Source organism: Pollicipes pollicipes, unplaced genomic scaffold (genome assembly GCF_011947565.3).
Source record: "Pollicipes pollicipes isolate AB1234 unplaced genomic scaffold, Ppol_2.1 Scaffold_6098;HRSCAF=7232_pilon_pilon_pilon, whole genome shotgun sequence".
Classification (NCBI taxonomy): Eukaryota; Metazoa; Arthropoda; class Thecostraca; order Pollicipedomorpha; family Pollicipedidae; genus Pollicipes; species Pollicipes pollicipes.
In genome coordinates this window covers 24,586-38,835 of record NW_023596812.1, presented here as the reverse complement: position 1 = coordinate 38,835, position 14,250 = coordinate 24,586, and the positions used below count along the sequence as shown (strand labels likewise).

Below are 14,250 nucleotides of genomic sequence, written 5' to 3'. Positions count from 1 at the left end.
AGGTGAGCAGGCCGCCGGCGAGCGTGCTGGTGATCTGAGTGGAGGGTGGCAGTGATGCCGATGAAGCTGGCCGAGGCGACGGGTGGACTGCTGCAGGACCTGCTGCAGTCCCTCTGATGTTTGGGATCAGTAGGTCTTCTCAGGCATCAAGTTAACAGAAGCGATTCTCTCATTGTTGTTGCTACCAGCTGCCCACCGCCACAATGGCTTGAGGATGCTGAGTTGCTCTATTTTCATATTATTTTATAAAACGGACGGCTGTGGGGTTCCAGAGTATTCCAAATAGTCCATTTTGTGTGTCTTCGGCTTGTGTACGTTGTGCGCTGCGTGATACTCATTTACAAACCCTGATGTTAATGACATTGTGGCATAGTTTTGTTTTCACACCAATCGCGCGCATGGACTACACCCACGGCCACGACGGTTGTGGTCAGTTCTGGCGGCTGGCGGCTGCCACGTCCTCCGCGTGTGCCTCCTATCCTCCCCTGGCGCGGACGGAGCCGGAGGGAGCAGCTGACCCGTGCCCCTCTGCTCGCAGGCGGACGCCGAGAAGGGCCAGCTTACGCGCAGTCTGCGCGACAGCCAGGAAAGCCTGGAGCGGGCGCGCGCCGAGCTGGAGTCGCAGCGGGCGCAGGCCGCCCAGCTGGTGGCGACGTGGAGGCGCTGATGGCCCTGCACGAGGAGGAGGAGGGCGACAGCCTGCCGCCGACGTCGGCGCCGCCGCTCAGTCGCCGGAGCTGGCCAAGGTCGAGCAGGTACGGCGGCCGGCGCGGCTGGACCGACTCTGCGACTCTGACACGGGCATGGTGTGGGGGACGGGACAGAGACGCTGGTCAAGCAGCACGCTCTGGCGACATTGGTGGCGCACAACACGGGAGAAGTTCGTCGTGTATCCTCTTCGTGGTCGGAAATGCCCATGGTTTGCGCTGTTAGATCGGTGGCCAGGCGATGAATGCTGCCACCTATTTCATTATGTGCAACTGATGAGAACATCGTGTCACTGTAACTCACGGATGTGAGGTCAAACAGCAGACCTTCAACTGGCCTGCCGGGGATGACCAGTCGTCGACCGGTGCCGCCTGTGGTGCGCCGCGGTGCTGCCATGTCGTGCCGGAGTGCCAGCCGCCCGCTCCCTGTGCCGTCCAGGTGCTGGACAAGCACCGGCAGCGGCACCAGCTGGCCATGCTGGAGATCAGCCGGCTGCAGACAGACATCCAGCACATGCAGGCCTCCGAGACCAACTCGTCAGAGGCCGTCGTCAACCTGCGCAACGAGGTGGCACGGCCGGCGCTCACCGCGGCCCGTGGCGGTCGGCTTCGGCTGTGCCGGCTCCGGATGCGTTCGTTACCTATTCTACCACGAGTGTGCCGAGCCCGACTACTGTTTTGTGGCCGTCGGTGTGCACGGCTGCCCCGGCGCTGGCCGACTGGTGCTGGAGCCTGCCGCGGACTGGATCGCTGAAGGGTTGCGACGGCCGTTCCCGGGTCGGAGCGGCTGCCGGTGGTTATCTGGGGAGGGCTGCCGGTGGTTATCTGGGGAGGGCTGCCGGTGGTTGTCTGGGGAGGGCTGCCGGTGGTTATCTGGGGAGGGCTGCCGGTGGCTGTCTGGGGAGGCCTGCTGGTGGTTATCTGGGGAGGCCTGCTGGTGGTTATCTGGGGAGGGCTGCCGGTGGTTATCTGGGGAGGGCTGCCGGTGGTTATCTGGGGAGGGCTGCCGGGGTTATCTGGGGAGGGCTGCCGGTGGTTGTCTGGGGAGGGCTGCCGGTGGTTATCTGGGGAGGGCTGCCGGTGGCTGTCTGGGGAGGCCTGCTGGTGGTTATCTGGGGAGGCCTGCTGGTGGTTATCTGGGAGGGCTGCCGGTGGTTATCTGGGGAGGGCTGCCGGTGGTTATCTGGGGAGGGCTGCCGGTGGTTATCTGGGGAGGGCTGCCGGTGGTTGTCTGGGGAGGCCTGCTGGTGGTTATCTGGGGAGGGCTGCAGGTGGTTATCTGGGGAGGGCTGCCTGTGGGTGTCTGGGAGGCCTGCTGGTGGTTGTCTGGGGAGGGCTGCCGGTGATTGTCTGGGGAGGGCTGCTGGTGGTTGTCTGGGGAGGGCTGCTGGAGGTGGAGCGAGGTATGCAAGGCGTGGCTGTTTTTTGGATTCGCCGTGCTCGGGCAGCGCTATGTTTTCATGGCATTGCACCGACCCACCTGGAATGGTAGGAAAATTTCCTGATTGCCTTGAAATTGGGGTTGTGTCTGAAGGCCCCCACGCCTGAAGGCCCCCACGGTTGTGTCTGAAGTGGAATGCGCTGCCGTTTTTAGTATGCCCCAACGTCACACAGGCACTCCTTGAGAATGTGATTCACACGCGGCCTAGTCCGAGTCGATGAGGGGTTATGTGCACTGTAGGTGGCGGAATGGCTGAGTCGGTAACAACAGTGGCCTCCGCACGGGAGGCGCGGACCGAGCTCCCGGCCGACACTCTGGCCTATGTCTCCCTTTCTGCCCCCTGCATCGGCTAGCTCTCCTTTAAACAGGCGCAGTGACGTGCACCGCGTCTTCTTTAAAAACTCTGTGACTGCGTGACTGAGCGACGCCACTGGTCTGTCCTTGGCAACGGTGTCAGTGGTGTCCACTGCCGGCGTGGACATCGCTGCGTTGTCGCTCGTCCGGGGCCAAGTCTGACGTGTGACGTCACTGACCTGGCCGTGACCGCCGCAGGTGACGTCGCTGCGCAGCCGCCTCTCCGAGTCGGAGGTGCACGTGGGCGACCTGCAGTCGGACTTGTCGGTGCTCAGCCAGCTGACGGCGCTGACGCAGGGCACGCTGTCCAGCACGCAGGAGGACATGCTGGGCGTCAGCGAGGAGCTGGCCCAGCTGTACCACCAGGTCTGCCTGGCGCACGGCCAGACGCCCCATCGCGTCATGCTCGAGCACATGCAGAACGTCAAAACTCTGGGTACGTGGCGATGCGGGGGTTGTGTGGGGAAGACCGGGGCAGTGTCGTCCCGTCTCTGCTTCGGCGACGTCGGTCCCGGGGCGGGCAGCCTACGCGCGGCCCCGTTCTGAGGCGTGAAAGGGAAGATAATGACATCAAGTTTTTGTGTCATGGTGACTGCTATCCAGCAGCGCACATTACCGCTGTCTCGTTCGCGGCGCCCCTGTCGTCGACTGGTCGCCACCATCACGTTCGCGGCCCGGCTCGGTGACTGGCGCCGAGTCGCGGCTGACTGCGAGGTGTACCAATCAGTGTCTGTGCGCTGTTTTCACGTTAACGGAGAAGCTTCCTAGCTCCAGTCTTGTGCTGCTCATGTTGGGTGTGGATGCGCCCCCGACGGCCCGGTGTACCTGACGTGCGCCGCGTTTCGCGCAGGCGAGGGCAGTCCCAGCCGCGAAGGGTCACCCAACAGCTCGTTCGCGCCCACCAAGTTCGAGCAGCTGATGAGCTCGCTGAAGCTGGCCAAACCGCTGAAGGAGGGCGAGGCGGCCGACCCGACCCTGGTCGCCAAGCAGGTCAGCAGAGGGGGCGAGAGGGGTCGGAAGTTTGATATAGACTGGTACTGGCAGAAGCCGCTGACACCTGTATTGACTCCAGTGAAGTGGTTCATGGCTTTGTGTGGGTTGGTTTTGTCCAGGCCGTCTGCGCCGACCGGTCGCATTGCAGGAGCAGATCTGCTGCCTGGACTCTGCGACAGGCGGAATTGCCGTGGTCCTCGCGCCCGCCTCAGTGTCAGAGCGCACGTCTTCCCACCCAGCTGAGACGCGACACGACGTTACACGTGTCCAGCCCCTCCCGCGTGACACCGTCCGCGTGCCGTGCCCAGATGGAGACGATCACGGACCAGGTCAAGTACCTGCGCCGCGCCGTGGAGCACGTGATGGACCTGAACAAGCAGTCGGCGGCCGGGCCGCGCGCCGAGACCGACGGCGAGGCCGACACCGAGCAGCTGCAGATGGAGGAGCTGCAGGAGCAGGTGCGCTGCGGGCGGCCGGGGAGGGGAGGGGGGGGGCGAGGGACGGCGCGCCGCCTGCTGTCTCCGTACCGTCCGAGTGGGCGCAGGTGGAGTCATTTCGGGGCGGCGCGACGCCAGGAGCCTCGTTCAGGAGCGCCGCTGCTATCCTGCGGTGGGTTCGGACAGGGGCCCCATGTGTAGGTACGGCCACTGCGTCGTTACTGGGGTGACATACTCAGACGGTAGGTGTCGCTTACGGGGGATGGTTATCTGCTCGTACACTGTGAGCTGCCCCGCCTATTACGCCACCAGGGTGGAAGGTAAGGTGTGTGGTTGGAGCTGTGGAGATATTATCTGGGACACGTGGGCTAGTCGTGAATAATTATGGGGTTCAGAGCCTGCCATAGCTATTCTATTGCAGTGGCGTAATTGTTTTGGACGAGCTGCGTCCTAACACTGTCGCATGACAATGCTGGTAAGGTCCCCCTCCAATCCTGGACATTGAAACCGGTTTCTCCGCGTAGCTTGACCGTGTTCCCGCCTCTGACCTCCCCCGGCGCGCCAGGTGATCAAGCTGAAGAGCCTGCTGTCCACGAAGCGGGAGCAGATCGCCACGCTGCGCACCGTGCTCAAGGCTAACAAGCAGACGGCCGAGGTGGCGCTGGCCAACCTCAAGTCCAAGTACGTCAACGAGAAGACTATTGTCAGCAAGACCATGATGAAGCTGCGCAACGAGCTGCGCCTGCTCAAGGAGGACGCGGCCACCTTCTCCAGTGAGTCGGACAGATGGGCTGACGCATCTGGGTGACCTGCTCTGGATCAGGCGCCGCTGGGCCGGGCCTATCAATGGCTTGGTTTCCGAACGCCTACGTCTTTGTCTTTACGATGTGATGGCTACCCCACGTGCGGTGCTGAGGTGTGCATCACATGTGCGTTGGTTATTCTTCGCCTTTACTTTTTGAAAAATGCCTTGGCACTGTAAGGCCGTTCGCGCTGTGGATGATGGTGCAGCTCTTAATCGGGGTGATATTTGCCACATCTATCTGTGATGCAGTGCACTCCAACCTCACGGTAAGTTTGTCTCGTCGATCATACTCTGGGTGGGGTCAGCGCGAGGGCGGAGGCGGGCCCTTGCGAAGTCGCGGCGTACGAGGCTAGGTGTGAGCTCCTCGGCCTGTGGTACAGACGTGCCGCCGCCGCCACCGAGGCTGCGTGTCCCGTCCACGGGCCGCCGTGTGGCGGGTGTTGGCCGTGGCCGCCGTCACCAAGGCCGCGTGTCCCGTTCACGGGCCGCCGTGTGGCTGGTGTTGGCCGTGCCGCCGCCGTCACCGAGGCTGCGTGTCCCTTTCGCGGGCCGCCGTGTGGCGGGTGTGCGCCGCGCAGCCGCCTCACCGCTGGCGCCGCCGCCGCCGCCAGGTCTGCGCGCCATGTTCGCCGCTCGCTGCGAGGAGTACGTCACGCAGGTGGACGAGCTGCAGCGACAGATGGCCAGCAGCGAGGAGGAGAAGAAGACGCTCAACTCGCTGCTGCGCATGGCCATCCAGCAGAAGCTGACGCTCACCCAGAAGCTGGAGGACCTGGAGCTGGACCGCGAGCGGCGGCCGGCGCGCTCCTCCGCCGCGCAGGTCAGTGTCGGGGCGGTCACCGGGTGAGGTCAGGTGTGGGTGACGTCACGCGCCGGGCTGCTGGTCTGCTGTCGTGTGCCGCGCTGGTGCGCGTCGTGTGCTTCGCGCTAGATGTTCGGCGGGAGTTGACATTGGGTCGTTGTGTTCTGAAGAGTCGATCTCCCGCCCTCCCACCTCTCATCCCCAACGCACTATGCTTTAGCAGTTGGTTGACGTGCTACATTCACCGTGGTGCGGCTGTTGTTGCTGTTGTTGTTTTTGTTTGTTGTCAAATTCTGTGAACTTGGGTCAAGTCCACGTTCGCTGTCCGCCTCGCCTTGTTACACTGTTTCGCGGCCGCCGCATCACCGTATCCATTTCGATCGCTGTTGTCAGTCCCTCGCCGGCCGATCCGTATGGTGCCACGTCCGCGGCGGCCAGTGTCACACCCGTGCCGGTCACGTGTGCCGGCGTCACCGGGCCGCTCGCTCGAGTGCGCGTCGCCCCGGCAGCCTCCGTCGGCACATCGCCGGCTCGGCGTCAGCCGCGCGCTGACCCGGCACTGTGTCCCGGCGCGTGGCGGCCGGCCCTTCGATCCCCTTCAGTCACACTTTGCTATGACACTGTGACACCGTCGCTGGTGTGTCACTCTGCCACAGTTTCTGTCCGTCGCCGTCGGTCGTGAGTCGCCGTGCCAGCTCCTGCGCGTCGCTGTCAGTCACCGCTTCACCGCGGCTGGCTGTGTTAATGTTGGACGTGGCTCGCAGCGGCACTGTATCTCTGTCAGTGACGGTGCCAGTGGCAGTGGCAGTGTCACGGTTGTGTCAGCGCCGTGTCATCGTGTCATCGTGTCATGACATCTCTCCGTCGCTGCCGGTGGTGCCGTCGCTGTTCCGACTGCGTCTCCGCCGGTGCCGCGCCGCCGCGTGACTGTCTCCCTCGTGCCGGCAGGACGGCAGCTGGCGCCGGTTCGGCGGCGGCGAGCGCGGCCGCTCGCGGGGTGGCGCGGCCCGCGGCGGCCGCTTCTCAGCCGGCGGCGGCGGCTACGGACGTCGGGAGACCTGACCCGCGTGCACCCAGATGTAGCCCCGTTCCTGCAGGCCGTGCCCGCCGTCCGGTCGACGGCGGGCCCCGGTCTTAAGCTGCGGCCGGCCGGCGGCGCTGTAGTTCTTCACTCGCTTCGACATTTCAGCGCGGCGCGCGCCGTTTGTGACGCGGTGCCGCGTGTTCCGGCCGGCAGCGTACTTAACGTGAATGCAGCTGCGCGTACGGGTCCTGTGAGCGCGAGATCAAGCGGATACCAAAGGAGGCTGCTCCCATCTCTCGTCTGAAGTGGATGCAATATCGTGAAGTATTACGGCAGCGTCGTTCTGATTCCACGCGGTGCTTCCGGCGGCTGCCGTGTGTTCGGCGCGTTCGTTTCCGTTACTGCGCCGCACGCCGTCCATGGGGCATTTGTCCGGTCGCGAGGGACGTTGCCAGACTGAGCCAGTGTATATTCCGGTTGCCATGCTCCCCGCCGCCGCTGGACTGTCACGCCCCCACCCTCCCCTTGCCCGTTACGGTCCCCCTCCCTGGCTGCTGTCGGTGCGGGCGCCTGTCCTCGTGTTGTTGCGGGCCGACCCTCGGCGCCCCCGCGCTCCGCGTCTGTTGTACAAAGTCGGGCAGGCCGCGCCGCTGGCATGCTTGTGCCAAACCGTCCAGGTGCGGCCCGGCCCGGCGGCGGCCGCGCCCGCCGCTGGCTCGGCTCGGCTGGCTCGTGCCCGCTCCCAGGGTGGGGGTGGCGAGCGAGCCTCCCCCGGCCGAGGTGTGGACCAGCCGCGTGTCGCGGCGTTCTCAGTCGCGGCCGATGTATTTATTGCATGCCTCTGAGCTTGGTGCGCGGTAGCTTTAGTCTGGAGGTGGTGTGTGAATGGAGGACCGCTCGTGAAACACCCACGAGGCAGCTGATCGGTTTTATATTTTGTCCTTTTAGATGCGGAATATGTTTACATAATATGCGACAATCGAGTCTGACCTGCGCCGACAATATAACAGGTAACTGACATGTTTAGTATATAACTGCGCTTTAATAAAACTATCGGAAAACAATGAGCGTTCAGCATGGGACCAGACGGCATGCACGATCTACAGGAGCAGATGCCTTGCGGGTTGAATTGTTCACCGGAATTATTCGAACGGAGCGCATGAAATGCTGGGACGGCCGCCTTCTGAGCGACATCGTCGCAACGTGGCTTCTCCGCAGCTCAGGCGTCCCGCTAGGTCTGACCGGAAATTCGTAAGTTGCCGAATCGTACTGGTGTCCGTCTGGCCTCCCGACGCGGCTGCGAGGCGTCTCGGTACGCTGACGGCTGCACACGATGACGTAGGATACGGACCGTGACGGCACGCCATCGCGGGAGCGGGGCTGCCGGATACATCCCACGCGTCCGTGTCAGCGGCCTCGTGATTGCACGCCGCAGCTCTGTGCTCGGCATCGACGCAGGCGACTGGCACTCCGTCACCGAGCCCGACCAGCTGGGTCGTACCGCTGGTACCCCACAGCCCTAGCAGCTGGGTCGTACCGCTGGTACCCCACAGCCCTGGCAGCTGGTTCGTACCGCTGGTACCCCGGAGCCTTAGCAGCTGGTTCGTACCGCTGGTACCCCACAGCCCTAGCAGCTGGTTCGTACCGCTGGTACCCCGGAGCCTTAGCGGCTGGTTCGTACCGCTGGTACCCCACGCCTTAGCAGCTGGTTCGTACCGCTGGTACCCCGGAGCCTTGGCAGCTGGTTCGTACCGCTGGTACCCCACAGCCCTAGCAGCTGGTTCGTACCGCTGGCACCCCGGAGCCTTAGCGGCTGGTTCGTACCGCCGGTACCCCACGGCCCTTGCAGCTGTTTCGTACCGCTGGTACCCCGGAGCCTTAGCGGCTGGTTCGTACCGCTGGTCCCCGGAGCCTTGGCAGCTGGTTCGTGCCGCTGGTACCTCACAGCCCTAGCAGCTGGTTCGTACCGCTGGTACCCCGGAGCCTTGGCAGCTGGTTCGTACCGCTGGTACCCCGCAGCCCTAGCAGCTGGTTCGTGCCGCTGATACTCCGTAGCCCTGGCAGCTGGTTCGTGCCGCTGATACTCCGTAGCCCTAGCAGCTGGTTCGTACCGCTGGTACCCCGCAGCCCTAGCAGCTGGTTCGTACCGCTGGTACCCCGTTGCCCTGGCAGCTGGTTCGTGCCGCTGATACTTCGTAGCCTTGGCAGCTGGTTCGTACCACTGGTGCCCCGAATCCTTGGCAGCGAGACAGCCCGGTCCGTGTGACCTGTGTACTGACGTCCCCACCTCTAGTCGTCCACGCTCTGTCCAGTAGTCACGACTGACACGCATTGGGACGTGCTCCTGTGAGGTCAAGCACCTCGACTCAGGCCTTGGGTCCCAGGGCGGCGCTCGACTCGCTGCGCATGTCTGAGGTCCCTGGCCGCCCGCCGTAACACAGGGCTCGGCGCGAGTCAGCGCCGCTCGTCCGGCACGCCTCGGAGGGGCCTGACGTCGCGGGGCCGCGCACCATGGGACTGGCCTGCGGTGGCGTCGCTGGGGGCGGTCGCAGCTGGCCCCAGGCGCCGCGCTGGCAGCTCAGCACTCGCGCCACCGCCGCCAGTGCGGGCGTGCTCGCTGTGGTTAGCCTGATAACCCCAACCCGAGCATTAACTTACCTATGGGCCTTGCTTACATCTATAGCGCAGTACACCAGACTGACGGACATGCAGCTGTGACAAAAGCTGTCTGCGATCACTGCATAGCAACGCTTCCCCGCCACACATCGCCACAACCACTTGTAATGCGACTCTCACACTTACTGCGCAGATTTGACATGGACTTTTGCCCGCGTTCCACCGCATCAAAAACCGATTGCACCGTATCAACCTCGTTCTAAACCAAATAACTCAAAGACTGGTTGCGCCCTCCAACACTTACCTGTGTGTATGGCATCAGCGCGTCGACGCGGCAAACAACGCCCCCCCCCCCCCCCCCCCTGTCAACAGCTGTCGTATCTCGCCCGCAAGTCGCACAGCGTCCAGGTCCCTATCTACGCGCCATGTACCCATCCACGCGTTATCACTCGCTCGCTCAGAAACAAAAACATGGGTTCGGGCTCGGCGAAACGCTTGCGGCCGTGAAGCATATCGCTGGTCGCGAGGAAGACCGCGGGCCGAACGGATCGATTACGTCGCCTTACCAATCCGTCTGGCCATTCTTGCGTCAATTCTGGTGTTTGGTGCCAAGCCCCGTCTGTTGGACATCAGACGCACTCATTCTTTCGTGTTTGGTATTAAATGAACGTCAGATGCAGTCTCCAGCTAATATTATGGCTATTTTAGGATGCAGGTAACTATAATGGTTTGATCAATCAGACAGCAATAGCTATAGATAGCGGCTGCACATCATTTCCAATTGCTGCACTCACAGCCATTTCCATTGTTGCATTTACGACCGTTTCCATCGCTGTATTTACATTTTACAACCACCACGTCTGCATGAGCACCTGCATGCGTACAGGACACAGACATTGCGTAATTCAGAGATCCGACTAGACCAAGAACACTCCTGAACGGCGAGGGTATTCATCGCAACTGCCGTCCGCTTCGGCGCTAGATATTTGGTGTCCGAGCGAAAAATCGACTCGCGGTTCGCCGAGCGCCTTTCTGCCAGCTGCTTTAGGGCGAACTCCATGGTGACATGTAGAACGTCGGTGTTCAGAAATTCGAATCGGTTCGATGCCGAACCACAGACTGGCGGCACGGACGAATCGCGCAATGCCAAAATGGCGAACCCCTAATTGGCGAATTAAAAAATGATGACGCGTGAAAAAGTTGACGTGCCGTGGAGGCTGCGAAATGATGCGTAAAAAGGTTGGCATGCTAAGCTGGCATACGGCTTATGTTGCTTAACTACTGAAGGGTAATGTTTGAATAAATGCCGACATTGAAAGATATCTCAGCTGACACCCTATTTAATTTATGCCATCCAACAGTGCGACGCTACCTTGTCTTTTAACCTTGAATAGGTATTTACAAATCAACCTTGATTCACGTGCTCTAACACGCGCCCGGGTGGCCGGCTCGATACCTTCGCTAGGGTGGGGGTCAAATTGACCCCCCTGAAATCCGGGAACTAAGAAGCTAGAGACACCAAATTTCCAGGGTGTGTCGACCTGTACGCGAACTCACTTAGGTCGAGTTTCAGGTTCCTAGGTCATGACCTTTGGGTCCAAACGGTCAAACAAAGTCAAGTTCCAGGTTGGTCTTCGAAGTGCCCTCAGAACGTAGATAGCCGTTTCTAAGCAAAAGGTCCCATTCCTATTTGAGGTCAATGACCTTGCTAGACCTTTAAAGGCCAATGTGACCAAAATCATACAAGATTGCTTTGAGTTTTGCATTTGACTAAGCGACAAAGATTACGCTAGGCAGTATGTTCCTAAAACAAAATGTTGACCTAGGTCATTTTAGGTCAATGACCTATTCTGACCTCTAAGAAGTCCATGGAAGATGTATAATGCGGTTCCTGCTATCAATAAACTCGAAATGAGCACCAGAAACTATCCCATACAGCAAGCCCTTGAGTAAAAAACAGGTTGGTTTAGACCTTGGTGTGACCTTCATACCTGACCTTAGGTCAGCTTAATTTGCCCATTCAACTGTTGTGCTGTCTAAAAAACACTCCGTTGTTGGATTAGTTGAAAGATTCCTAGAAATTGCCTTCGCTGAAACCATGGCCTGACTTTGACCTGTCATAGGTCAGCGACCTTACAGGGCCCATCTAAATTTTTGATGCCAAGCGATCCGCTATTCAATTGTCTACAGCTATGCAAAATTAGGCGGGGCTACGCCGCGCCGTTCGGAAAAAAACCTTGGGGGGTCAATTTGACCCCCCCCCATCCAGCGCGTTACAGAGCCCAGGCTTCAACGAATACCTAGGCTTCAAACGGCACTTGCCCGAGCGTGTATCAGTCCCATACACAGAGCAGGTCGGCGATGCTCCGTCCTTTGACCTTGAAACTTTGCGTTTTTATAACTTATTTTTAACCGCAACGACTGACCTTGAAGGCCGTCATTTTCATAACTAGGCTGACACGCATATAGGCCTCTCAGATGACTCAGATGACAGGCACCATATAGGCCTTTTTAGCCCGTGCTGCCCCGTTTTTTACCTAGACCTTCGCCGCCTAGTTTGCTTTCACTTACGGTTTCTGGGAGCCCAGGCTGGAACTGATTACTGGTTTTCAACGACCCTCCATTTAATGATGTAGTGCTTTACAGCGGTAGCATGACACTACCCCGTTCTTGGACCCTGAGTGTGATCCTGACCCGTTTTTTTTTTTTTGTTTTCACCTAGACCTTAACCGCGTAGTTTGACTTTCACTTACGGGTTTCTGGGAGCCCAGGCTGGAACTGACTTCTGGTCCTGCGATCGATCAGACGACGCCCCATTTAATGATGGTAGTGCTTTACAGCGGTAGCATGACACTACCCCGTTCTTGGATATTGAGTGTGACCCCGAAAATCTACCTGGATTCACACCTTTCCGGCAGCTGAGGCTTGAAGTGGATATCTGGCTAGCGAATGACCTGGCCGCCTCCATGGTCTAGGGGAAAGATGCTCGGCTGGTAACCAGGCGGCACTGGATACGATTCCCAGAGTAGGCGGTACTGCTTGACCCGACTGAAATGGAGAGTGTCGGCTGGCAACTGGCCAACGAGGGTCGACCCGGGCACGGGGCAGCCGTTGTCGCAGCTCTGTGCGGCAAGTAAAACTTCCGCACTCCCGTCTGGCGCGAGGGCAGAGGTAAAATTATCTGTCGACTCGACGGCACGACTGGTGTGTTGGGGTGCACGCAGCAAGCTATGCTTGGCGGTTTTGTAAGACCGGTGAGACCGCACCCATGCAAACTATTCAGAATAAATTTCTATAAAAAATGACGCCATATTTAGAGGCGTAACCTCCATACAACGAGAATGGGATTTCACCCCAATCTGAACTCGAAGCGTTGCCCCCTGAAAGGTATTTTTGCCACCCTACGCTGGAACGCACGCCTGGCTTTCATCTGGAGGCTTTTCCCACACACATAGCTTTCATGTGGCGCTGCCCTCGCGCGACCTCGTTCTCGTGACAGCTGGAGGTCAACTGCTTGAGATAGAGAAAAAACACGGTTCTAAACCAGCGGTTTGTTGATCTTGAAACCATTTTCATATCGGGATTGGAACTATGCGCTGAATTCGGAAATGAATACGCCGCTGCGCCGTCTGGTCAAGACCATTTTGTCCGTCTAATGCGCTTGACCCGCATGCGCAATGCGTCGCACCGCCCATTAATGCTACAACCATTTACAGTCGCCTTTCATCAACCAACCCAACATGTCGAAGAGCCGCTAAGCACGGCACCTGGCACCCGCCGTCCCATACAACGTCCTTTACTTACGATACCCATACGCCCACTAGAGACGGCGCGCACGTCCGCCCACTGGCTATTACGGCCGCCAAAACAATGAGAGCCGGACTGTTACAAACGGTGTCTAGTGGGGACAGGCACTCAGTGCCCGTGGTATGCGACAGGGGAACTAAACGTACACAACACACATCTGTACAAATATGGTATACTTACTTCCCTGCATCGTTCACATCAAATACAGCCCTTCACAACGCAGTTTATTGACGATACCTCCCGTTTCAGGTAGTTAAGGAATGATATGTCCGGCATGCAATTGAAAATATATTCTCAAACAGCGTTCATGATTAGGTGGCGAGCCGAGCGGTTAGCGAATCACATACAAGGTAACTCCCGGATCCGCCGCGGTAAAGCTTGCGATAATGCGATCCACATACAACGCGTGCGATAAAATCACCTGGCATGCACGCACCCGACAGCACGATCAGTATGGTGCATGAGTCGTCTGTTACACGACCTGAATCATTTCCACTCCTAAAACAGCAGGGCAATCCACGTGTTCAGACCAGCACCGACCAGATAAGACGCGCAAGTGCAATACCAAATGGTTGATCATCCAGAAAGCAACACGGCCATTTCGTCACCACGCATCAGTCCATCGTTCCTTCTGGGTGACCACAGCCCAGGCGAAACCAGGCCGGCAAAGGCACTGTTCGAGGCCCCCAAAGGTCCGCCTGGAAAGGGACGGTCCGCAGGCGGCCTCCAACAACGAGCACGCCCCGAGGACAAAACGAACGCGCCTCGGACTGGAATTAAAACCTAACCCACGGTTGTTAAAGACGGCAACAAACGCCCGGTGGCCCCGACATGGGACCGTAAAACTAAAACCGATTTAAAACACGGCCGCTTTTTCGGCGTGGAGGCTCAAGGTCAGCGGAAGGTCGGAGGCCGGGAGTTCGAACGAAGCTCGCGGGCGCGCGGGACAATAGCCGGCGAGCCCGATAGGTGGCGCTAGTAGTCGTAAACTCGCTGCAAAGGCAACAGGCGGGCGGTGAGGCGGCGCCTTCCGGGCCCCAGCGCGGCCAGACAGGCACAGGCGCAGGCGACAGGCGGCAGGCGGAGCGCGGCCCTACGTCACGCTGCTCACGATGCCAGATATCGAACGACGCCTGCTGGCGGTCCAACGGCCGCAAACCCTACCGCGGCCGCTGGGAGTCATGACAGCACCCGGCTATCAGCGCTCGCTGCTCAGGTGTTTGCAGTCATGCGGGGTTGGGATGGCGATGGCGCGACGCGTCAC

General features: G+C 59.9%; 1 protein-coding gene across 1 annotated transcript; it reads left to right on the top strand.

Moving 5' to 3' along the window:
* Positions 1-538: 538 nt before the first annotated feature.
* Positions 539-6,785, top strand: LOC119105243 (protein bicaudal D; the record flags this gene model as incomplete). The annotated part of the gene is made up of 9 exons (XM_037228711.1): positions 539-601; positions 1,147-1,299; positions 2,701-2,938; positions 3,353-3,492; positions 3,804-3,881; positions 4,498-4,705; positions 5,349-5,557; positions 6,196-6,249; positions 6,777-6,785. Coding segments are annotated over 9 exons (1,152 nt in total), but the record flags the coding sequence as incomplete, so codon positions are not given.
* Between the last annotated feature and the right edge of the window lie 7,465 nt (positions 6,786-14,250).